This window comes from Mauremys reevesii, linkage group 5, assembly GCF_016161935.1.
Source record: "Mauremys reevesii isolate NIE-2019 linkage group 5, ASM1616193v1, whole genome shotgun sequence".
Lineage (NCBI taxonomy): Eukaryota > Metazoa > Chordata > Testudines > Geoemydidae > Mauremys > Mauremys reevesii.
In genome coordinates, this window is record NC_052627.1 from 101374584 (window position 1) to 101400384 (window position 25801).

Genomic DNA, 25801 nt, shown 5'->3' on the forward strand with positions numbered 1-25801 from the left:
ATGATTCAGAGCATAAGCAGAACACTACCTAAGGGCTTGTCTTCACTTAAAAAGCTACAGTGTAGACACTACCTAAACTGATGGGAGGGGTTCTCCCATCCGCATAGGTAATACACCTCCCTAAGAGGTGGTGCCTAGGTTGACAGAAAAAATCTTCTTTTTTCCTAGCACTTACCTAACACAGGGAGTTAGGTCAGCTAAAGTACATTGCTCAGGGGGTGTGGATTTTTCACACCCCTGACAGATGTACTTAAACCAATCTAATTTTCTAATGTAGACCAGCCTAACAGAGGTCAGAAGAGAAAGTTATTCCACAATTTTCTATTGTGGTTTCTTGTACATACCTATGAAGTATCTGGTACTTACTGGTTACTGTGAGAAACAGAATATTGTGCTTGATAGACCAGGAATCTTATCCAGTATGACAATGCCTATATTTACAATATAAAAATCAAGATGTAAAGAAAAATAATATGTCCTCTTGAGAAAAGCAGTGTGCAACTTCTGTTAAAATAATGCCTTTTTAATGACCACATTAGAGAAACAATTGATGTGTATTAGACAAAATTGCACAAATGAGTAGGGTTTCCTTGTAAGGAAAGCTGCAAGGGCAGGGGGAAAGACTCAGAAGTTATTTCTGGTTCTCCAGATCTTACAAATTAGCAAATCTTTTCATACTGCATTTTCACAGCCTGTCTGCTAACATTTCTTCCACCCCACCCCGCTCACCACAGCTAATAATGCAAACCAAACCTCAATCTACATCTGACATTCATGTAGGCTGGTAATATAGTGTACAGTGTATTATAAAGAAAACCAACCTACTTGCGCTATTGTTTTATGCTAACCCAAAAAAAGTAGAAAGAGACATCTAACCAACAAATTTGGGAAGTTGCATTTCATTACCGGTGTTTACTCTAGTTGCAGTAGATTCAGCCTTCTTTCACTTGCTGAAACATGAAAGGCACCTTGTTTTCATTAGTGTTCCTATCTTGCACAGAGAATGCATCAAAGGTATCAGAAGGTTTTACATTACTGTGCTGAAAATTATCTCCTCAAACTTTAAAATAAAAGTAAATCCAAAGTAATTAGTTATAACTGCATTGTTTCGCACCGGTTGAAATTAAATGGTAAATATTTAAAGTAATAACAATTAAAAACTAAGATAGCTTTCAAAGTGCTGTTTCCATGGAAAATCCAAATGAAAATCCAATACAAATCCTGATTAAAACCTAACCAACCAAAACACTGCAGATTACTGAGATTCCAATTAAATATGACAAATGAATACCTGACAGGTTTCAATTCCAATTCTATTTATGTCAGAATGATCCATTAATATTGAAGATTAAATTACCAGAATTTGAGCAATACAATTGTTCTATATAGCTAGACAAGTCATCTTAAAATTTGGATCAGAGAAAACACTCACTCAAATGTCAAATGCTACATTTATAGAGGACCAAAAGTGCATTGCATCTTGTTCTGTCATCACCTATTGACTAATGCTAACAAAAATTACTGGAGGCAGATGACATGCCACTGTCTAAATCCTGTTTTAAAAAGTGACAGCAGAATTCAAAAGTCAGTAGAGTATAATTTTCATCACAATGTCACCCACTTTTCACAGGGTTCAGTTCAAGATTTTGTGAATATGACAAAAAATCTCCCTTACTGTCTGTAATCCTTGCATTATACCATTTGAGACTTCTATTATGCTACTCTTGTTTTGGAGGTGCTCATGGCATAATAAGTATATTTAGTAGTTTGATCTGGTTGTGCTTCTACTTATTCTGAAATCTGTCTAATTTCAAAGGGTAAGTATGTAATCCTAACAAAGAAAAGTTACTTTGTCCTCCTTTTAATTTCATTTTAAAGTTTAACAATTAATATAGTATAATGGTAATTGCCCCACAATTTCCAAAATTTAAGCAAACTAGAGTCCACTCTATGTTGGAATTTCTGAGAATAAATTTGGATAAGACCACTTTTATTATCTACTGACGAGCAGGGTAGGATAAATCATAGTCCTACAGTTCATCCAAGATTCCGTGTTTCTATATTGCTTTATACATATTGTGCCTCAGACAGTTTCAGAAGAACTATGAACTTATTCAATTAAATCTCAAGAATACTTGCCTTCATTGCACTGTATCTACCTGGATATAGCCAGTGCTTTAGCCTCATTTTCCTAAGCACTAATTTTCACCCTTAAATTAACAAAAATAAAAATAAATAACAATTTAGGAAGCAGGCTCCCCACAGCTTTCACTTTTTTCTATCTCCTAAAAATAAATTTTAATACACACACATATATAAATGGGAAAATGATAACTGAAATTAGGATAATTATTATTTCCACTGGGGGGGGGGGGGGCATTATTCTGTATGACTTGAAATAGTCATGCATTGCTGAAATGCAAACCTTCAGCAAATGCAGACTGCTGCAGTGCTTCTTCCTCATATACATTAGATTTGTCAATTTCCTGACCACAGAGCATGATCTATTTTTATTGGGTCAATATGTCTATTTTAGGAATAAAACAAGAACAATTTTAACTGCTGATCTAAGCCTTTGAAAGAAGCTAAAGTCATGCACAAAGCCAAACAAAATCTATACTGGGTTTGAGGAGCTGATGAGACTCCATCCTCCTCACAAACACAATTATACAAACTTGATTAGCAAACTCCTCATTTCACACGTCAGCACTATGTACTCTTTGACATGCGGTAATCTTTGACATGAAGTAATCTACTATATAGTTTAAGGGCATTACCCAAAGCTCACTGAAGTCAATGCACATTGACTTCAAAGAGCTTTAGATAAGGGTCAATAAGTGTGGAACAGTAAATTATTTAAGATCTATTATAGAAAAGTATTTTAAAGTCCACTATTTTCTAATTGTAGACACAAAAGAAAATTGCAAACTATTAAGTATTTAATTACCATAATTTTGCAATTGCTGAAGAATTACTCATACTGCAAATCAGGATGCATTCCCCACCCCATCCCCATATATATAAAAAATCCTTAATTTAAATTATATGTTCTAAAAGTATTTTCCACAATATACCATGGAGGAAAAAATCAAACCGTGATTTCCTTTTCTAAATAATTCAACATGGAGTAGAAACCTCAATATTGTTTTGAAAACACGTTGCATAATATTGGGGGGAAGCGAAGACTCTAGAAGGAGATTTTTAATTCCTATTTTCTTTATGCTGATGCTGCACAAATTCAATTTCAGGAAAATGTCATAAGCAATGATTGTATGACAAAAAAAATGGAAGTAGAAAAGAGAACACATGTTCCTTATCAATTCCTTTTGTTAAAAAAAAAACAAAAAGCATTGTGTATGCAATTTAATTTCCTTGAAGCCAGCCCCTGCACTGATTTTTTTTTAATTATTTAACTGTTTCAGCAATGTAGTTTTAAAATAATGTTAAAAAAGCTGTTGATTTTATTTGTATGGTTATGTTCCATTATTTTGTATAGCTGCATTTTAACAAATTTTACCGTTTAAAATAAAATAGTCATAATTTAAGCTATTTTATTTTATTATTTTGGACTGACCTTTCCACAAGTCTACTTATTATGGCTCACTAGTGTGATTATGTGTGTGAATGTTGTGTTTGCCCCTACCATTTTCCATATGCTCTGCCTCACCAACACTGCCATCCGGCGTAGTCCTTTCGTAGTTGTCCTCTGGGAGTGGAAGGGCACCCAGTCTTGGCCCTGATGAACTCTTACTGCTTGGTGTTTCTGACTCCTCCAGACCGCTGTCATAGCAACTCTGCAATGACCCTTGATGTGGGTCCTGAGGCTGACTCACAACAGAAAACGTCACTCTACGAAATGGCTGCAAGAGAAAAGATTCTGAATGTCACTGAAAAGTTTGGTCTTTGAACAAGTGATTCTCAAAACATGACTTAAAATATACAACTATCTTAATGTTGACTAATTGAACATAAAACTTTGACGTTTTGCCTAATTTAAAATAAACAATTTGTAGTCTTTGACATTGCATTAGGAATGTCATGGATTTTTCAGTTTGCAACACTATCAAGTACCTTCACTCAGTCTGGCAATAAATCTGTTTAAAAAAACCTATATCAGGTAAGAGAGAAACTATACAAGATTTACAAGATAAATGATCAAATTTGAATTATGTCGTAGCTGCTGGTAACACTAACACACACATAGACCTTTTTAAAATCATTGTCTGTGGTTTTGGAAGCCCATCCACGTAAGAAAGATAACAGGAAATAGAAATGTTCAGTCTCTCTTAGCTCTTTTGCCATAAAATTTAATGCCTGGAGATTGGGTATGCTGCCAGCTGACTTTATAAAGCCTTTAAAGTACCACTGGCACAGCTGAAACCAGATGCTTCCACTGGGACCATTCAAATTGATTATTATGGATTTGTGTTCATTCAAAATGTCAGATATTACAGAAGAAATAATTGTCACTATAAAAGTTTACATACTGAACTCTGACACTCAAGAGTATTCCAAGAAGTGGGTGAGTTCTACTCTCAACATTTAGAAGACACTTAAATGTAGACTGGGAATTAAAAAAAAAAAAAAAAGCTAGGTGTCTACCTCCCATTGAAACATGCTACACATTGCAGTTCATTTTAATTAAAGTTAATAGACATTGGATTTTTGAAATATTGTATCAGTAATAACAAACAATAATAATACATTTGATTTACTATTAATAAACTGTATTTTTAGGTTGCAACAAAACCTATAACACTAGAAAACTAGACTATAGTTTAATCTCTAATCTATTTGCACATGACACTTGTTTTACTGATATACACTAATAAACAAGTGTCATGTGCAAACAGATTAGAAGTTAAAATATAGTCTAGTTTTCTGGTGTTACAGGTTTTGTTCAGGGGCGGCTCCAGGCACCAGCACTCCAAGCACATGCCTGGGGCGGCAAGCCCCGGGGGGCGGCCTGCTGGTTGCTGTGAGGGCAGCAGACAAGTGTCTTTCAGTGGCGCGCCTGCAGGAGGTCCATCGCTCCCATGGCTTCGGCGGCAATTTGGCAGCACGGACGCTGATGGCGCAGCACTGGTGGACCTCTTGCAGGCGTGCCGCCGAAACCACGTTACCAGCGGACCTCCTGCAGAAACGCCGCTGAAAGCCACCTGCCTGCCGCCCTCACAGCGACCGGCAGGCTGCCCCCCGTGGCTTGCCGCCCCAGGCACATGCTTGGAGCGGCAAAAAACATAGAGCCGCCCCTGGTTTTGTTGCAATCTAAAATGTATATATAATTTCACCTTGCTGTCATTTTAACAATCATAATGACATTATCACTTTGGATTTTCAAAGCACTGTGCAAACATGAATACTAACAAAAACTACAATCCTCCACACGGGTTTAAAGATGGGTCCCTTTGTTTGACTGAGGTATGCTTGGAAGGTGTAAAGCAATATTTAAGTGCTAATGTTCAATGGGTTGGTAACTAGGTAGCATTATGGATATAAACTAATAAACAAAAACTCCTGGAACAAGTAAATCTGCACAGGTTATAAACTTGATTGTTGCTGTAAATATAAGGAAAAAATTGAGGTTAACAGACCTGTGGTATTGTCATGCTAAATCTTCATACTTTAAAGTTTGCTTATGTTTGTTGCTATAGAGTGACGGTATTTCAGTTTTATTCATGGCTCTACAGTACGTCCACTATGAGGAGAAGAAAGGTAAGTGTAAACAGTGCAAAATGGGGCAAATAAACCACAAAAGATGTGGAGAGCCAATGCTACTAAAGTGATAAAAGGGGACAGACAGCAATAGAGAGGGTTAGAGGTTCTGTGCAGGGACCCTGGCCCCGTGTGATCTAAGCTTCTTTTCCGCTAAGGAACCTCAGCAAGATTGACTGTGATGGTTATATCCCTTGCCACACCATAAGACCAGAAGCCCCTCCTCCTTAAATGGAACATTCTGCAGCAAATCAGCTTGTTGAACCTCATAGGAATTTTAGAGCCCTTCCCAGGTGTTTTAAAACAGTAGGGTAGAATAAGACCCTTAATATTCAGAACTGTGAGATGTTTGGATCATTTGTATTCCATGTCATAGGTTAGATTACATATTGTGTTATTTGCTATTGAAAGTTTACACACATATGCATATGTTCACATATGCCTTGTATTTAAGTAATGGGAAAGTCCTTTGTCCTTATAGTTTTAGAGCTCAGTAACTAGCTATCATGTTATCTTTAGTACTGGAGAGAGCCACTTCTACTCACTGCATTTTGTCACTCCATTGGAATTTAAAGAATTTTAAATGGATGCCACAGATATGTCTTCTTGATAATCTGCCATTTTTCTCTACCATGACTTTTTTTCAGATAATTTAAGAATACTCTCAAACACAAGTGTGTAACTATATGGAAAGTTAAGAATAAGTAAGTCCAGTAAAGATCACTATTCTCATTACATTGACAGAACTCACAGGCTATTTCCACTCTTCTGACATGGTTGCTATAGTTATTTCTTTACTTTGTGGTTGCTCTGTGACAGGAAAAGCAACTTAGTTATAAGATGATACCACTGCAGTTATTTTTAAATAACTCAACCCCTCTCATTTCTAGCTTTGAAGCAGGGCTGACACACTGAACTGAAAAGTAGGAAGTCACTCAATGTTTACATATTCTGTAACATGATACTTCTTAACTTTTCTCCTTCCCCCTTGAACTGCTATTTATATTTTCATTTATAATGACAACATTACACTTACACAGGTGAGTTATTATGTTTAGAGAGGATGGCAGGAGCAACTGAGCAATGCAGTGGAGAGCATCTGAACCAGTGCTGCACAGCACATTTCTTTTGTATTGTGACTTTCATTCTGCCTTAGAAGGAGTGCAGCAAAATAGCAGCGTTTTAGAGTAGAATATGTATAACCTCTACACAGTAAGTAAATGTAACCTGGGATGAGTGCCACCCCCACAGAGAGACATTGAATGTGCTTCCGCCAGGGTGGGTGGGGAGAAGAGGCATTCTAAATTCCAGTCCTGGTGAAGAGTGGTGATATGTGACACAATACTAAAGGTACAGAATAGCTGTGAGCAATTTGGTGTGATCAATGACTCGAGAGCTCTGCAGTCTGAGTCACAGAAGATCACTGCATAGACCTCACATTGGCTAAATCCACCAGTTCATACAGAAAACTTACCAGAGGAAGATTGAAGAGAAATGTATTTTCCCTACCTAACTCCCCAAATGAAGAAAAAGGTTGCAATCCTGTTCCTGCTGAAATAAGTGATAAAACTCTGCTCAGTGGAAGCAGGATAGCGTCCATATTACATGAACACAGAAAAAGGAAGACATTCCGTTATCTTGCCTGCTGTGTGGCTGAGGTGCAGTGTATCTGTCCTAGCCAACGCTCCCCTTAACCTCATGTTCATGTGGCAGAATATGCTATAAAAGTGAATGCCTGAAACTATTGTAAATAGTATTCTAAAAAAATACCCCAACTTTAAGACAGGAAGGGAAGAAGCTTTGTTTTTAATCAGAACAGCATGTGTACATAAGACATATATATGCAGCTGTTTTTTGGCAAGAGGAATGTATTCTGCTTCCCAGTTGAGATAATATATAAATATGCAAGTCTGATGGTTACATTCTCCCTTGACAAATGTGTATTGTAACATGCTGCAGTGCAAGCATCCTATAATGTGAGATATCAGACAAGCAGGGATAACTCATATTCACTCCCACAGTAAACAGTGAAACATATAAAAGACAACACAGTAACAAGTAGAGACAAGACACATATATACAGGTACAGAAAACTGCAAAGGGTAGGGAGAACTCCAGATGATGTAAACTGATGCAACTCCATTCATTTTAATTGCCATGGAGTTTTGCTGATTTGCACCAGCTGATAAACTGGTGCATGATGGTTAGCATACAGAGATGTGAGGCTAGGTCTTACGGTTCTGTTAAAGGCTTTGTCTGGAGTAGGGTTCAAGGAGTGATGGTCGCATGTATTAGCTAAATTCTCCCTGACTGCACAACTGTTTTACGAATCTCCTTAGATGTCCTCTCAGCTCATTACTTAGACTAGAAGGTCTTTGAGGCAGGGATCATCATGCTCTGTGTTTGTACAGTACTTATTACAATGGGGTCCTGGTCCAAGTCTGAGGTTCCTAGGTGTTACCGCATTACAAATAAATAATAATAAATTCTGGCACTATGCAGAAAAGTGTGCCTACATGGTGACCCAACTACATACCCCTACCCACAAAAAAAATCTGGATTCAGACTTAGATGCTGTTCTGCAAAATGGATATAATCTATCAAGCCAGGAGTTATCTGCAAGAGAGACTGGGTGATCAGATCAGGGCCCATAACAAATAAGGGAACATCTGCACTGCAGGTAAGGTGACCAGACAGCAAATGTGAAAAATCAGGACGGAGGTAGGGTGTAATAGGAGCCTATATAAGAAAAAGACCCAAAAATTGGGCCTGTCCCTATAAAATCGGGACATCTGATCACCCTAACTGCAGCTGGGAGCATGCTTCCCAGCATGAGTAAACAGACATATGCTAGCTTTGCTGTAGCTAGCACACTAAACATGGCAGTGTAGCCAGGCGTAGCACAGGCAGCAGCTCAGTCTAATGCATTAGTACAACTTTGCCCAGATGCCCATGGTACGTACTCATGCAGTTAGCCTGAGCCACTGCCCATGCTATCCCAGCTACACTGATATTTTTAGCATGCTAGCTAGAGTGCATCTGTCTACTCATGCTAGGAAGTACGCTCTCTGCTGCAGTGTAGAAATACACTAAAGGTCTGATCCTTCCTACAAGGTGCTAACTACAATTACAAGTTAGTTGAAGTTGGTGATGTTCTGAACCTCACAGAGATGCTCACCACTTTTCAGGATCTGGCCCTAAAATGCAAAGACCATGGTTCATCCCAGGTTCCACCATGGAACTACTCAGCCACAGCTCAGACCATCGATAATTGTAGGGTATGAATAAGGTTATGGTAAATCAAGAATGTAGTGCAAGAGGTGTGCTTTGTGATTTTTGCCCGCTTCCCCCAAACTCCTTGCCACACACACTTTTTCTGTTTACCACTAGGCAGAAGAAGTCACTGAAATACCAATTTGAGGCAACTTCTTTGCAATTCCCCCACTGGACATTCAATCCCAAATGTTTTCATTGCCACCCACTCCTAGAGGTTCTGCTTTAAAACATGAAAGCCTATTCAGAGGTATGACGAATCAGTGTATCCTCCCTTTCCAGCTAGCACCACTTCTTTGGGGTCAGGTTGTGTCAATTAAATTCCACCCATGCTGATTTTGCCCTATCACAAGATCCGGAATAATCCGATTATTACTTTAAAAATGAAAATTCCTTTTTTTTTCATTTAAATTATTGCTTATAGGTTTTGGGGTCTTGTAGAGTGATGCCTTTAATGAGATGTGAGGCATTCTCCAACTAGAAGATGTGAATAGATGTCAGGGATTTGAGACCCCCCTGCCCTTCTCATATTGTTAAATTTCCCAGGTAGGTCCCGACAGACAGAGAGGAGATCCAAGGGGAAATGAAAAAGAGGAATGTGGTATGGAAAAGGTTGAAAGCCCTGAGCATGGTTATTACTATTTATTCTCTACATTTAAAAATGTGATGGAACTTCTGTGAATTATTAAAAGTTAACATTTTAAAACACATTCAGCTTTTAATGTTGCCATTTTTCTCTAGTGCTAGTCTGAGTAGGAATTATCTGACACAAAATTAACACACATAATATTCAGTTCAGTACAGCCCATTTAGCCCATTCCACTGACTTTAAATGAATGCGATATAATTCTGGCAAAATCCTTTCTCCAAGAATGATGTGCAAGTTAATTGGTACTTTGCAGCATTTACTCCACGTTTAGAGACAATGCAGACATTAGAATTCTGAACTCTATATTGCATGACTTCTAAGAATCTTCACAGTCAAATGTATTAAAAATGTTCAATGTATCTTGCCTCATGGAGTAAGATCATGGCCTGTACTGCCCTGATAAAAAGAAACAGACATTGATGGCAATATGTTTGCTATCAGAACAATTAAGGAATATTGATATTGATTAATTCAATACACATTAAAAACAGAAAATTCTGGACATATATATGTTGTTCACCATGGCCCTTATAATAATCAACAACAAAATGCCAAGCACCATATAACTGGGATAGTATAATCTGTATACTACTGGATCAGGACACTACTAATCCTAAAAAAACCCAAAGTATTACATCTTTACTTACTTTGAAAAAACCTGACTGTCTTTAACTGGGGGCATTTGGAATTAAGGCTGCAGATATAGTTGACCTTCATGCACAACACAAAACTGTAGAATGTCCATCATTTTTTTTAAAGAGTACTGGAAATGAATAGGAATGTATGTTGACTTACATATATTATGACCCTTTCAGTAAATATATTTGATTAATGATATTACTGACATGGAAATTCACTTTATACATTCCTTAAACTCTGATCAACGATATCAATTTATCAGCTCTCAGATGTCAACATATTATGAAAGACCGGTTACTATCCTACAATAGTAACTGCAGTCCTTTGAGATGTAGTCAGTGTGGCACCCATTGTAGGGACATATGTGCCTCGTGCATGCAAGATCAGATATTTTGTAATAGCACTGTCTGTCAGGATTGCACTTGCACCCTATTCTCCTCATGCTTTTCTGCAAGGGCATAAAGGGCAGAGTGGCCCCAAGCCTCCCTCAGTTCCCTCATAATTTGAAGCCCATGGTAGCTGAGGGCTCTGGGAAGTAGGGATGAAGGGCATGTCATGAGGTTCACACTGACTATAACACCTCAAAGAATCACAGTTGCTGTTGGGTAAATAAGTGTTCTTTCTTCTTCGAGTATTCGTCAATGTGGACTCCACTGTAAGTGACTGGCAAGCAGTAGCCCCTCGGGATGTTGGGAATGAGGAGTTCCAGCTGCATCAGTCAAACAGTGATTGTACAACTACTCTCCTGAACTTGGCATCTGATCAGGCAAGTAAGTCCAAGACATAGTGTCTGACAAAGGTCAATGAGTCACTCTACGTAGCCAATGTACAGATTTCTTATACAGGCACATTTCTGAAGCCTTTAAGACCTTTAAGACTATTGGCTAAGTCAGTAAAAAGACATGGTGACAGTCTGAAAGATTTGGTCCTGCCTATATATATATATATATATATATATATATATATAGATATATATATATATATATATATAAAGCATTATCCTGGAAAAGCTGTGTGTGTGAAGCATCTTTTCTCTTGGCACTGAATGTGACTGTTGAAACTATTAATGATCCTGGGTTTGGGTGGGAATAAAAGTGCTCAAAGTTTTATGAAGGCACCTGATACTGCTTCTCTACCCTTTAAGATGTAGGCTGGATGGCAGCTGGGGTTTGCCAGAGCCCCTTGGCTGTTTCCAGTATGCCTTCATTGATCAGAATTACAATTCTGGCCAGACTGGTGCTGTTGGGATGTCAAAGAGTTTGAGTGATTTCCCTTGTATGACCATTGTTTGGATATCCAGGGTCTCTGCTATGTCAGTTAGGAGATCCTGGAATGCGTTGAAGTTATCAAATGCTGGTGCCAAGGCTGGTGTCACCATCTCATCAGATGTCAATGATAACTCCTTTGCGGAGAATGAAGGTGCTGTTGTTCCACCCAGTTTTTGGGCACTGACCATTTGCTCAGGAATTTGTGATCTGGGTACTGATACCACTGTAGAGCCCAATCTCCTCCTCTTCCTCAGTATAAAGGAGAAGGATCTGCAGGACATTTGAAATGACAGTTCCTAGTAGAGCCACTCTGGGCAGGGTGTCAGGATATGCAATTACTAGCTTGGTTGCAACTGGTCAGCCCAGTGCTATTCCTGCATCTTTCATACTGACACCATACAAGAGGGATCTCTAGGATCACGCTCAGATGGTAACAGTAAGGCATCTCTTTTTGGAGTAGTCCAGTGACAGAGGAGTAGGACGAGTGATGAGGTGTAGTATTCTCTAAATGGCACTGCCAAGGAAGGATGTCTTTATGTGATTCCAAGCGTAATGTTGCATTGGTACAGATGATGTCCCCAGAGAGGATCTCAATGGTTCTGTGAGAGCATACTTTGGTCTTGTAATCAGTACCATGGTCAGTGCAGGTGCCTTCATTGTTATCAATGCTGGTTGTGTCTATTTGCCTAGCACTACTCTCTTAGCAAAGGACTTAAACTCCCTATCCCTGGCGAAGTGATATTTTTTTCTCTCTATGGGGTGGTGCCTCTCTATGGTAGGAGCCATGTTTGACTTCCTCTCACATCAATCTTCTTTCTGTTGGGGAACCAGTGCCAGCTCCAACTGTGGCATCCACATTGACACAATCTTCAAGAACAGTATCTATGCATCAGCTGCAGTGGAGCAGATAAGGATATTTATGACAAATAAAGCTCATAACTTCATTTCATATACATTAATTTAAGCTGGAGTCCTTGCTTAGATCTAGATCTACCTAAACTTTGAAGTTTTAAAACAAAAACATTTGTAAATTAAAATGACTGAGGGGGAAAAAAAACAGTGGACATATTGTTGAAATATCACATAAAGGAGTCAGTTTTAACCCTGTAAAAACTAAAACTTTGTCCTAGATAAATTTTTGATCACTAATTTTTATTACAATGCCTATCAAGGGGATTTATACCTGGAAAAAAATAAATATATCCTTAATTATGGAGTTGCTCCTGATACATTTATAATGAGATTACACAGGCAAATTGACACAAGAGGTCTCCAAATGCTTGGCAAACATGGCAACATATCATTAAGGGCTTTTATGTTTTAGCTGTACCATTTCCAATGCCCAGTGATTCTAGTATTGTGAATCAAAATGATAAAGCTGCTCCAGACCCAACCAATCCCACTGGTTGCTGCTCAGCATTTCTTCCATACCCCCAAAAATTCTTACTGCTACTGCAACTCAGTAAATGGAATGCAGTTGTGTCTGCTAATGGTCCTCCTCACCCGTGGCTCACACATTGCTCTCCCCCACATGCTCTGCTAACAGGGCATGGATATTGATAACTCTGCCATCGACTGTGTCTGCTCACAAGGGGAACCCCTGCAACCCTCCTTCAAATTTGCCCACAAGTTATATAATGAATTCTTTCCTGTTACTCCTTAGTCTCATTAACCATGCTTCTCCTCTCTCCTCCACTCCATCACTGACTGAGATAAATTATTCCCTATATGACCAAGAAAATTAAATCACATTAATACTTTTACCTTCTGAGGGATGGCCAACCCTAATTTCAGTTACCAGCACTTTGGATGTATATACAGGCAGATTAGGCAGAAAGATAAAGCAAAAGTAATAGCTGCATCATACTTAAGCTTGACACATGCTTTCCATTATAACACAAAATTGTCCTCTAAAATCCCCAGTATATTTTTTTCTCCCCGGTTTTCCTTCTATTGCAAGATTCCCTTGCACAAAGATGTCTGCCAATGAGTTTTTCAATCTGAATTGGTGACTGTTTTTGAAAACTCCCTTTTCCATTTTAATTCTGTGTTGTGAGTAAGATCAAGAATTGTTTCTGTGCCTTGGGTTTCTCACTAGTTAGGTCTCCAGAACACTCTTTGGATATACAGATGGGTCTCAATTTGGAGTGTGCAGAGTGCACTTTCTTTAAATTTTAATAGAGTAAACCCAGTATTCTCCTTTTTTAACACTATTGTATTTTTGAAAGTATGGACTAATTGGTACCTCCTTATTATTTGTAGCAGAGAAAAATATTGTGTTTCCTGGTATCTCTACATTATTTATGGACTGTGCCCTTTCAGCCACTTTCCTAGTCTCTGCACAGCAATTATTACTAACTGTTTTTACTCCAATGTGATTCAAGTTCCTGTTCAGCTGTGCCTGTACTGTAATGGAAGGCTGGATGAATGAGTCCCTTCTATATTTAATTGAGATCCAGGTAATTCAGAGATGAATCACCAAACCTTTGCTGTTACAGAACCCCTCTCTCAACTGCAATTGTACACCAGGATCTGGGGGAGGAGGCATTATATATATATATATATCTTGGGCCTTAATGTATTTGTGTAAATATGGAGTAATGTTGGTGTAAAACTGGTGTAAGTCAGGGAATAATCTTTATATGCATATATGATAGACATAGATATAGATAATGTGGCTGGCAGGCTATTGGAAGCCTGATTATTGGAAGCCTGTCTGGTTTCTGGAGGAACTTCGTCAAATAAATTCACTTCTCAGCTTTACCCTGTGGACCAATCTGGTGGCTGGACAATCCCAAGATTGGGAAGAGGGGCACTAAAGAGGTTTAAGGCACCTTTGCTCACACTCCTCAAGATTCCCCAAGCACAACTGGGATGCAGCCCGGGATGTAGCCCATTTTGCCAAGGTGTATCAGACTACACAAGAGCACTGATTATTCCCTAACTTACATCACTTCTATACCAGCATTACTCCTTATTTACACAAATACCTTTGGGCCCAAGGTATGAGGCAGTCAAGAATCAGGCCCATGAAGTCTGCAGCATCAGAACTGCACTCAGGCAGCAGCACTGGTTGACATCACAGCAGCTCTTACTTTCCTTGCTTTTCCATAAGACCTAACAAGGAGGGGTAGGAATTCAGACAACCACAGTGATACTGACACTGAAATTTAGTATCACTTAAATTCAGTGACAACAGCAGCCATTACCATCACCGTACTAAAATAATTATTGCTCACTTTCCTTGGTGTTTTACTTATCTTCATTACTTCCACTGCTGTTGGTGTTTATCCAACCACAGATACTTGAAAATGATGCTCTAAAGCTAGATGAAGATATTATGAGAAAATCACCACTAGTCTCAGAGAGTCAATCAATGTCAAATGCTAGTGAGATAAATATAATGACATTGATATGTGTATGGGACAGATCTGCAGAGTGGAAGAACAGTAACATCAACTAATCACGCAAATTCAAGGTGTTTCTTTAAGCACTGGATTTTTGACAAAACATGCCATTATACTTTTCATTGTATTCTATCTTAATTGCTAGCAGCTTGTTAAAAGACTAACAAACAAAATATTAATGAACAATTACTATTCTGCGTGAATGCATTCAACCCACACAACTCTTTGTTTCCCCTTACAGTCACACATTTCTATCATTCTAAATTCCTATTGTTGTGTTTAATGCACAACTGGCAAATTAAACAGGCATTATTTTTCAATGAGAAGCCTGTAACACCTTAGAGAAGTACTTCAACAGAAAAAAAGAGAAGAGAAATACTTTGACAAGAATAAAGTCCTTGATTATTAGCTACAATCATTAACAAATGAAGATTGCATACAATGGTTGAATAAAATGGTAATAAGACCCTATAAAGACACTATATCAGAAAGAAACTCAAGGCTTGTCTATATGGCCCTGCAGTGCAGACTCTGGTGGCTGGACTGCTCCTAAGTGAATAAGCACAATAAAAGCAAAGCTGTTACATTTGTTCATTGATGTTGACAATGACGATTCCATTTTAATTATTTATGCTCATACTTCATAATGTACTAGTAAACATACTGTAGTATATTTTGTAAAAAAAAAAAAAAAAGAAGAAGAAGTCTTAATAATCCAGCAACTCGCTACAGTCCCTGCTATTAAATCTGTGCTCGCATGGTGTAGCCATAGCCGGTATTTTATGAGAATTACAACAGTTGAGGATTAGTGGAGAATAGGTCAGTGAGCTTTCACTTTGCTGAAATATCACCAGAAAGGAATTCAAACCACACACTCTGCAGCCATCCTAGCCAGCACGGTCCCTACCCATGTTGTCTAACCACAAAGTCCTCCTTCTCTCCTGATTCCTCCTCCTTTTGCCCCATACAAGTTCCTGAGAATCACCTTTCTCTTTCCCATTATTTGACATGTTTTTCCCTCAGCCTGGAGGACCTGAAGCCCCTTTCTCTCTCCTTCTCTCTTTTCTTAGGCCTTACAACTTTCTTTTCCCTCACTCCTGCAACCAATTACAGATGAGTAGGGGGCTTATTGCTGCCATTTGGCATCACTATCACCTAACCACTAAATATGCTCTCTGCTCATGGCACCCCCTCAATTTCCCCAGCTTTGTAGTGAGATGCAGATATTGAGTTGGTGCCAGGAGAAGAACTGGGAAACAGAGAGTATGCTGAGTGAGCAAAGAGAGGACTCTCAGCTGCCAGACATGCCTAGATGCAGCCAGGAGGGTGGTCTCCAGGAACAGATGAGAGACAAACACTTTTAAAGAGTTCTGACAGCTGGCTAGAAAAGCAAGAGACACATGAGGGAAGTTGGGGAGCAGAAAAAGAACCACAAAATGGATGTTAAGTAGATCTGTCTCCAGCTCAAGCAACTTTTTTGTTTTATGACAGTCCTATGACAGCAGCAGCAGAAAAGAGGCACACAACGAAGCAGAGGGCATATATTTTTATATCAATTCTATAACATTTCATGCACCTTTATCATATTTCTCCTTTTCCTTTTCAGATGAAGCTGTGCTAAGATTTTTGTGTAGGGAAGTGAAATTTCACCGAATCTAGTATTTTCTTCAGCTCCTTGTACAGAATCCACTCCCACTGCCCACATATCCTTCCAATCATTTTCACTGAATTCATCTGAACATATTTTTTTATTTCTTTCCAATCTTTTTTAGATGAGGTGACCAAATGTAGCATCCCAGGTGATGAGGATACGTTCATTTATATAAATGGCACTACAATATTTTCCATATTAGTCACTATTCCCTTTATCGTAGAGACTAAAACTTTACTTTTAGACTTTCCTCAGTTATGCCTACATCGTTTTTCCTGAGTGGTTACAACTAGTTGAGAAACCATCAATGCATATGGGTAATTTAAATTGTTCTTTTCAGTGTGGATTACCTTGCACTTGTATGCAACCATTGTCTTGTCTAATGGGCTATATGTGTCTAGGTCTTCTGGAGTTCCTATCTCTAACAGTGTAGCCTACATTATGTGTCCTTGGGGAAAAAATTCTACTTCATTTCCATCCTTGATCCATTATATAATTTAATAACTATATTAAACACTGATCCTAGTACTAATCTATTTATTAGTCTTGACCTCTTTCTGTGCTGACATTTGGCCATTTAGTCCTGCTCTAACTCCTTACCAGTTTTCAATTCATAATAGGACTTTCCCCCTCACTGTGTGTTAACCAATCCTTAGTAGCCTTTTCTGATTTTTCATAACAAAAATCCTTTGAAAGTCTAGGGCCTTGTGCTTTTCCACTCCATTGTGTGAAAAGGAGAAAAATATGGTCATCACTTTCAGATAGGGCTGGACACATACAGAAGATCTGCTACCTTCCCCCACCAAGGCATAGCTGCCTCCAGGGAAAAAGGGAGCTCCAAACAAACTCGTGGGCATAGCCAGACAGAAACTGGATTGAGCTGAGACTGGGATGTTCCCCTAATAAACTGGTGAATTATGCAGTAAATGGGAAATGCAGCATTAAACTCTGCTCTGTGGCTTCTAACTCCCTTGTAAAAGGGGTAGTGAACGCTAATGGCAATACAGAAAATGATTGAGCTGGGAACGAGCTAGGAGGTTTACAGACTGCCACTCTTCATATACATTAGATTTCACCCTAGAGTTTTCTGAGATACACACCTGTGATTGTGAAAGAAAAATATGATGAGTTTTCTGTATTCTGACCCATGGATTATTTTGGAGTAAGTTATCTCTTTCCACTCATTTTTCCATGAAGGGGGTCAATATGGCTGTGAATAAATCATATGCACCAGTTCTGCCCTAACTACTATTTTAGCTCCTCCATGCAGCCAAATCCTAGCTGCTTGTGAAAGAGTGTGCAAGCAGGTGGGAAGAGGCTGAAAGACATAAATAGCCCTTGCATCTCCTTTGTATACATGTAGCCCCGTCCCACAGAATTCTGTTTTCTGCATTCACCAAATATAAGGTACAAGAAAGTGTCAGTAAATGACAGCAGTGCTCAAAGCAGGACCAATCCCCAACTAAATCATCCCAGCCAGGGCTTCATCAATCCTGACCTTAAAAACCTCTAGGGAAGGAGATTTCACCATCTCCCTAGGTAACCCATTCCAATGTTTTATGCTGGATATGTTCCCCTCTACTAATTTATACTATTTCATCCAATTTTCCACTCTACATCCATATTTATGTTAATTGAACTCAGTATTAAGACAGGAAAACCTACTCTGCATACTCTGGATTAGTAACTTCCCACAGCATCACATTAACAGCAACATAAATTAGTTCTTGCCAAAAAAAAAAAATCATGCATTAAAGTTTATACAGTGCAGCTGAAAAAAAAAACAAAACCCAAAAATAAATTCTAAGATGCATGTAACAAAGTGGCAAAGCTCTTTTGTTAAGTTGACTCACCCTGTCGCCCTGCAGTGAGATGCTGATATATTGCTCTGAATCATTTTGGCAGAAGTGGTTTAGTAACTCCACCTTGGGAATAAAGCAGGTGGGAGTGGATTTTTCGGCTGAAGGAACTAGGGTGGGATACTGGGCTATGCCTCTAAAAGGAGCACCCCAGGTGACCTGTTTACGTTATGGAAGCCACTCCCCAGGCTGCCCTGTGTGCTGTTATGTGCACTGTGTAGTGCAAACCCGGGCCCTGATAAGCCAGTCCCACCTTTTAGTCCTGCACCCAGCACGCCCCCTACACTGGGGCTTGTGAAGGGATCCTAAGAAGACAGCTTTATGACTGTTTTCCATAATGCAACCCTCCCCTGGCCAGACATGGGGTTTTAGTGTCTCTTTAAGCTGTTCTGGCTCTTTTAATCACTGTAAAAGGGCTGGAGCAAGGGTAAAGATCTCACCCCTTATGTCTACTACAGAAAAGATCTCTGAGGGGAACCATTAAGCTTAGGGAAAGGCTTATCAGTAGGTTGACATTTATGTTTTTATTTTTATTAATTGAATTACCAATAAAGCCAAATCCCAAAAATGAGGTAAATCTGGACTAAATACAGTGAGCTAGATTATAGCTTTTAAACCACAGCTGCATGTATGTAGCCACTACACAAATTTTGCCTCAGCTAAGCAAAATATCTCTTAATGCTGATCTTTGTGCAATCATTAAGATGCAGTAGCTTGCATATCCCAGTGTGCCAGTCTCACTCTGCAGTGTGGAATTGGGGGCAAAGTCATGTCCCTGTCTACTTTCCTCCACTTTTTGAGTCCTGTTTTCCAAGATAGTTTGTAGGGGTGATCAATCTTTGTGCTCCCCAGACCACATGAACTGTTTTGTTACTTTGTCATCCGTGTGTAGCCTTCCTGGCTTGTGCAGAGGCTGTTCAGCCATTTAGAAGCTCAGGGTGTATAGTTTCTATTCAGAATAGGGCAGGGAACTCCACCTACTTACCTTGCTGTAATTTTCAAAGTTGCTTTATCAATTAATTTTAAAATTGTATTTACTGTTGTGTTTTGTACAAGAAAGAAAACATACAAGACTGCACTGATACAATGGTCCAGAACTGGTCAAATTCTGTTGGAATTTTAATAACCACTGATCTTGAGCAAAACTGGTTTTTTTTGTTTTTGTTTTTTGCATAGTAATGATGTGAGAGAATCTATCTATCTATCTATTGATCGATCGATCAATAAAATTATCTGCATGTGAAAATGGTTTAATGCTTGTATCGTGTTCTTAATTTTGTGCAGATTATATACTCTCAAAACATATATATACAAGTGTATAATATTATATATAAATGGTTTATATTATACACTTGTAAAAGCCTGGAAATGTGAATTTTGAGAACATGAGAACAATTTTGTTCTCTTCCATTTGGCCGGCAGAATATTTTTTCTGTGTCTTCAATTATTAACTTTTATATAATGAAACAGCACTGGACATCAGTTGAAATGAAATGAACAAGTAGCAGAGTTCCCTGAAGCAAAGAATCTATAGCCTAAAGGCACAATGGATTCAATACAGTTAGTTCACTAACAAACAGGAAGTATGCTGAATAATCATTATAGCTGAAACCCACCTAGCTAGATCTATAATGATTTTAAAGAGTTTTCTGAAAGACTGGGAGGGAGCTGGCATACACTAATGGGGAGGTTGGTCTGTAAAAACTGGTCAGAAGGATATTAAAGCCACAAGCTATGTAGTGGACAAAAGACACGGTAAGGAGAAAATGGATTTGAAATTAAAATTCCTGACCATGGCTCAAGGTGAGTACTGGCAGAAGAATCGGGCCAGTGACTCCAAATTAATTCACATGCAGTCCTGAATGCAGGGTTGTATCTCTTGTATCTTAGAAATATCATAATGAAAACCTGCATAAACAAATAGTCCACCATTATACAGAAAATATGAACTTATTAAAAATACTGCTGAATCGTCATGCTAAGTCACTCATTCTTCATCATCACCATAACCATATGTTAGTAGTTAGCACTAAAAGCTGTCACAGACAGTTGTGGAAGAGTGTTTTATGGGATACTGTGTTTCAGGTCTCAGAGACAGAGAAGCCCTGATAAGTAAGATGTGTGCCATCCTGGAGGTACACAGCAGAGTTAGGTCTAACCTAAGTGAATGGCTGGGGATTCCCTTTGAGAAGAGGAATCCCCAGGTAGATTGGAACTGGCACATCTGGCTCAATGCCACCACAATTTATCACAGCCAATTCATGGGGGGAAGGTGGTGTGGATGGAGTGTTTTTGTTTTTTGGTGATCCCTGACTGCCACAGTGGGCCACAGGGGTCTAGTTGTAACTCTGAGGCTCTAAATAGCATAAGGAGACACACACGATTTCTCTTTAGAATAGGGTGTGGGAATATAGCAATTAATTAATTACAATGAACTCAATGGAGCTACATCAGTTTACACCATCTGACCATTATTCTGTCATATATCTATAGAAAATACGAGATTGCTCTGAGTAGTGTTGCAGAACACTACCCAGTAGATAGAATTTGGCATACACTCAACAATATTTAAAACATACTTCTTTTATATTTTGTGTAGCATTAGTTGGGCTCTGGTTCTGTAAAAGAATACGTCAATGCATATCTTTACATCTGTACAGAGTCCCACTGAAATCAATAGGTCTCTGGAGGGTGTAAGTTTGCATTAGCTCTTTACAAGATCGAAACTTAGCATTGCCAAAAGTGTACAGCTGAAGTGTAAACCAAATACTCATAGACACACATATCTCTGCCAAAAAGTTACCGGAAATATAACTAGTTTTTACTGGCTCTCACTTATCACAGAAAAGAAAAGAAAAGAAAAGAAAAGAAAAGAAAACCCACACACCCCAAAAAATCCCCAAAACAAAAAAAACAACCTTGCAATTAAATTGTTAAATACTTTATTGAGGGCAAGAAGTAATGACCTATGGAGCACCTCATCTTCTCTGTAATGAAAAACATTCTTGCTGCTGAGATCAGATGAGACATTTTGAATACCCTTGCCATTAGAGCACAGTGTTTAATGTAGGGTGCATTAGATGACCTCGAAAAAAAATAAAGCATCAATAAAGAATTGAATTATTGATATGTACGTTGCAACAAAGCTGTTTGATTCTTGAGTCTCACCTTATGCTTGATTTCACTTTCTACACTATTTTGTTTTTTGTTTGTTTTGTTTTAGTAATTATTTTCAATATACAGTCAGATTTGTTAAGGTATTTAAGCACTGCTTTTCTCAGTGTTTCAACATCTAACTGACTTAGGAGCCTAAATCTCATTTTCAAAAGAGCTCTAGGCACTTAGAAGTCTAAACTCCATCAACAGTCTATAGAACTTAGAGTTCCAAGTGCCTGCATCCCATTTGAAAATTAGATTAGGCTCCTACATAAGAACATAAGAACGGCCGTACCAGGTCAGACCAAAGGTCCATCTAGCCCAGTATCTGTCTACCGACAGTGGCTAATGCCACTAAATCACTTATGCATTGTGCAATGCCTAAATACCTTCAAAAATCTGGGCCTCAGTGTTTACACAGTCTGTAGAGCAGGATCTGTTGAAGCAGGTATACAGATAGATAGTTAGATAGACAGATAAATAGATTCTACTCTCTGGTGGTCTAGCAATACCAAACAATTTAATGAACAATCCTCAGATAGCAGTGATTATTTTTCACTATCAACCTAGGCTGAGGAACAAGAGGTTAAAGGCTACTAGTTTTCTGAATCATCTAGTCTTCCATGTTTGTTTACTTTTAATTATGAAAATATTTCTCAAATATGCAAAACTTAAATATATCAAGTTAAACAGGTTTTTTGTTGTTGTTTTGTTTTTTTAAAGGAGACAGATCATTTTATGAGCATCGATAACATTTGTAGCTATCTGAGCTAAAATAGTAAAAGTAGTCATATCTCATTCTTCAGAACATGCCAGGAACAAAAAAATGTCTACATGTACAGCCCTAAATATTATCCAGTTATGGTTTGTTTTCATTTTCTTCTGAAACATAAGGTATTATAATAATCATGATCATTATGATCATGAAAAAAGCTTGAATGAACATAGAAGTATAGCTTATGTAATGTTCCATAATTTTATTTCTTTAGAATAGGGGTTGTGAGAACATTTCCCTGAGAACTAGTAAGTATAGCTTCATTGGAAGAAATGTGTTTTGAGGAGGCACTTAAAGGAGGAGATGATTGAGGAGTAGCTATGGAAAAAATCATGGATTTGGTTCTGAGTCTGGACACTGGATTCTCAGGATCCCTATCTAGACAGACAATCCTTTGGAGAAAAAGACACCCCCCAAAAAAGTATCATTTTTGTTTTCCTAACTTGATTTTTCACATTGATTTACAACGATGAAAACCCCGTAAAATATAATTGTAAACATATTAGAAATTACAGTGTCTTTATGGGAGAATGTTCATGTGAATGAGTGTACAAGACAATATATACTTTTGATGAGCAGTTTCAAATATCTCAAAAGAAGCCAATTTCATGTACTTTCCAAATCTATAAACAATTAAGACCAATTTTTTTCAAACATGAGCATCTAAATTAGAGACCTAACTTCATATTTAGGCAATTATGGCCTCATTTTCCAAGGTGCTGGTCACAAGCAAGTCCTGGTGACTTCGTGTTGTTTTTTCCCTTTTCTCATGAAGATTTCAAAGTTCTGTTTTTCTTGCATTTTCCACTGATGTCACTTTGAGGGGAATCGCTTAGCTGAATAACTGTTTGAGGGCTGCTAAGAAAGCAAACCTTTATTTCAGAACTGGGTTAAAAGAGGAATAATTGCTTAAGAAAGTAGCCTGTACAACAAAAGTAGAATATAACTGACAAGAGACATCCCGTGACAATAATGATTTCAGGATTGTTTATCAAAATCTATGAGAGTCTGACTGGCTGAAATCCTTAACTTGTAAATTTGTAACTGAGTTGGAGGATTTCCCAAAGTAACAGAATAGCATCACATTTTCTGTTTACAAGAGGCTAATGATAATAGTGTATAAAGGTAAAGTTTCATTTGCTTATATTTTATACTAAAAGCATTCCTGTATGTTTGCCCATTAATGTTTCAACCTTATCATGCTTCAACTTGCCATAATATAAACTGGACTTCTTAGGCAGGTTGTTAATTTGATATAAAAATAAACAGCAGGGGCTTTGCACACCCCTAATCTGTAAAGCCCTATGGCCCTTCTATTTTTAGTAGGTGCAGCTTCACCTACATTTTTACAGTCCAAATCAGAGAGCACTTGTATCTCTCACTACATGTCTTGTGCCTGCAAAAGGGAGGCCACCTTTCTGAAAATCTGGCCTAAAAAATTGGCATAAATGTTTAATTAATGAAGATATTATGTAGCTAAAGGCAAATGATAAAGAAAAAAGAATGTCAGTATACATGTATTTTCGTGTTTAAACACCCAAGAATGGTTTATGGGGAATAAGTAGGATGATCTAAAATTACTGTAGAAGACGAAAGTCTTCATAATCAAAACCTGGTAGGATTTTTTCCACACGTAGAAGGTTAATGCTGACAACCAACTAATGAGGATAATTGACATACTCTAAAATTGATAAGAATGAAAAATTGCCCTGGCTCAAACAAGAAATTATGACAGCACATGCAATATAAACATCATCATACAATGCATACATTTAAAAAGGAAAGCTTTAGTATTAAATACCCACCAATACATAGCAATGTTGCTGTTGACAATGTTGAACTATATGTAGGGTTTGTTCTCCTACTGATGAATGAAAGATTTATGGATCACATCTGATTGATATTAATTACAGTCTGATGCAAAAGTTCCTGTACAAGGATTGGAAAATAGACCCTTTAAACATATAGATAAATGATGACCAGTATTTATGGTGACTTCTTAGGCACTGTTTTGTAAGAAAGGTAGCTGTAATTTGGTTGTCAAGAATAAGTGGCTATTCATTGGCTACAGCTCATGTTCCTTTAATCTCTTTGAAACATTCTGAAAATAAAGTAGTAGCAAAAAATATTCTAAGCTTAATATAGTTTGGCTTTAATTGCATGCCTCAAACGAATACCATAGATAGTGAATGATTTATGATTCAGTTGGCGTTATGTGTCTGTTGAAGGACGAATTCACATTATTGTTAATCAAAGACTATATTTTCATGATCATAAAGCATTCAGAAACCATCACTGTCAATCATATGTTTGTAGACATTTTGACCATAAACACATTATCAACTTTGCTCATGAACACATTTGAGAAACTTTTCAGACACATCCATAAACTTTAATACACATTCCTCAGTTCTATAGCAACAGATCAGATGGGTAAGTTTCAAGGTCACGGGGAAAAGAAAAACTTAAGCCTGATGCATTTCCCGGAAAAAAAACACAGGTCTACAGAAGTATACAGTGATTGATATGTGATGCATAGTAGTCAGCACTGACAAGTGATTCCATCCTTTTTATGCACTCTTTCAAATATTCATTTAAAATATGTTTAGAGGATTCATGCTCTGAGTGTGATTCAGTGGACTCACTAATCAATCCTGGGGGAATTCTGCGACACTTTGCACACACAGAATTCATGTCCCCCTGCAGATTTCTTTAGTTCCTCACAGAAAATGATGGGGAAGCAAAGGGAAGGGATGGGTCAGGGCAAGGTAGGGTGGGAAAGAGAAAGAGGGGAAAGGGGATGGGATAGGGCAGGGGAGGGGGATATGGGAGTGAGGGGAGAGGACAGAGGGAAGGGACAGTGAGGAGACGAAGAGGGAGGGGATAGGGAAGAGAAGAGCAAACAGGAATGGGGGGGTAGTGGGATCCTGGCATGTGGGGTCCCCTGAGTAGCAGCAGGCCCATGAAACCCCCACTCCAACACCCCACCCCCTGCATCTGGACCACTCTAATGAGCCCCTTCTCCCAAACCTCCACCCCCCACTCCCTCAGCACCTGGACTCTCCCCATTAAGCCCCCCACACCCAGACCCCTTGCAAGCCCCATCTCCCCACATCCAGACCCCTCCTGCTGAGCCTCAACCATCTTCATCTGGACCCCCCTGCACAGTCCCATTGCCCCGACCCTAGAGTCCACCAATGAGCTCCCTGTGCATCCAGATCCCCCACGGAGTTGTGCACACCCAGATTGCCCCACACAGAACCCTTTTACCCCACACCTGGATCCCCCACACTAAGGCCCTCTACTCTTGGATCCTTCTGAGATGAGCCTGCCTGTCCACACCTGGTGCACCTGGCACAGAGCCACAGGGTGTTTCTGGGGAAGGCTCAACCCTTGCGCTATGTTAGAG

The 25801-nt window shown here is 38.6% G+C and overlaps 1 protein-coding gene across 1 annotated transcript in view; it reads right to left on the minus strand.

Moving 5' to 3' along the window:
- Nucleotides 1-25801, minus strand: part of PCDH7 (protocadherin 7) — a 390709-nt gene that overhangs the window by 210724 nt on the left and 154184 nt on the right. Inside the window, exon 2 of the mRNA XM_039542047.1 lies at nt 3644-3860. Within this exon, the coding sequence (XP_039397981.1) occupies nt 3644-3860 (217 nt within the window). The remainder of the gene's footprint in view (nt 1-3643; nt 3861-25801) is intronic.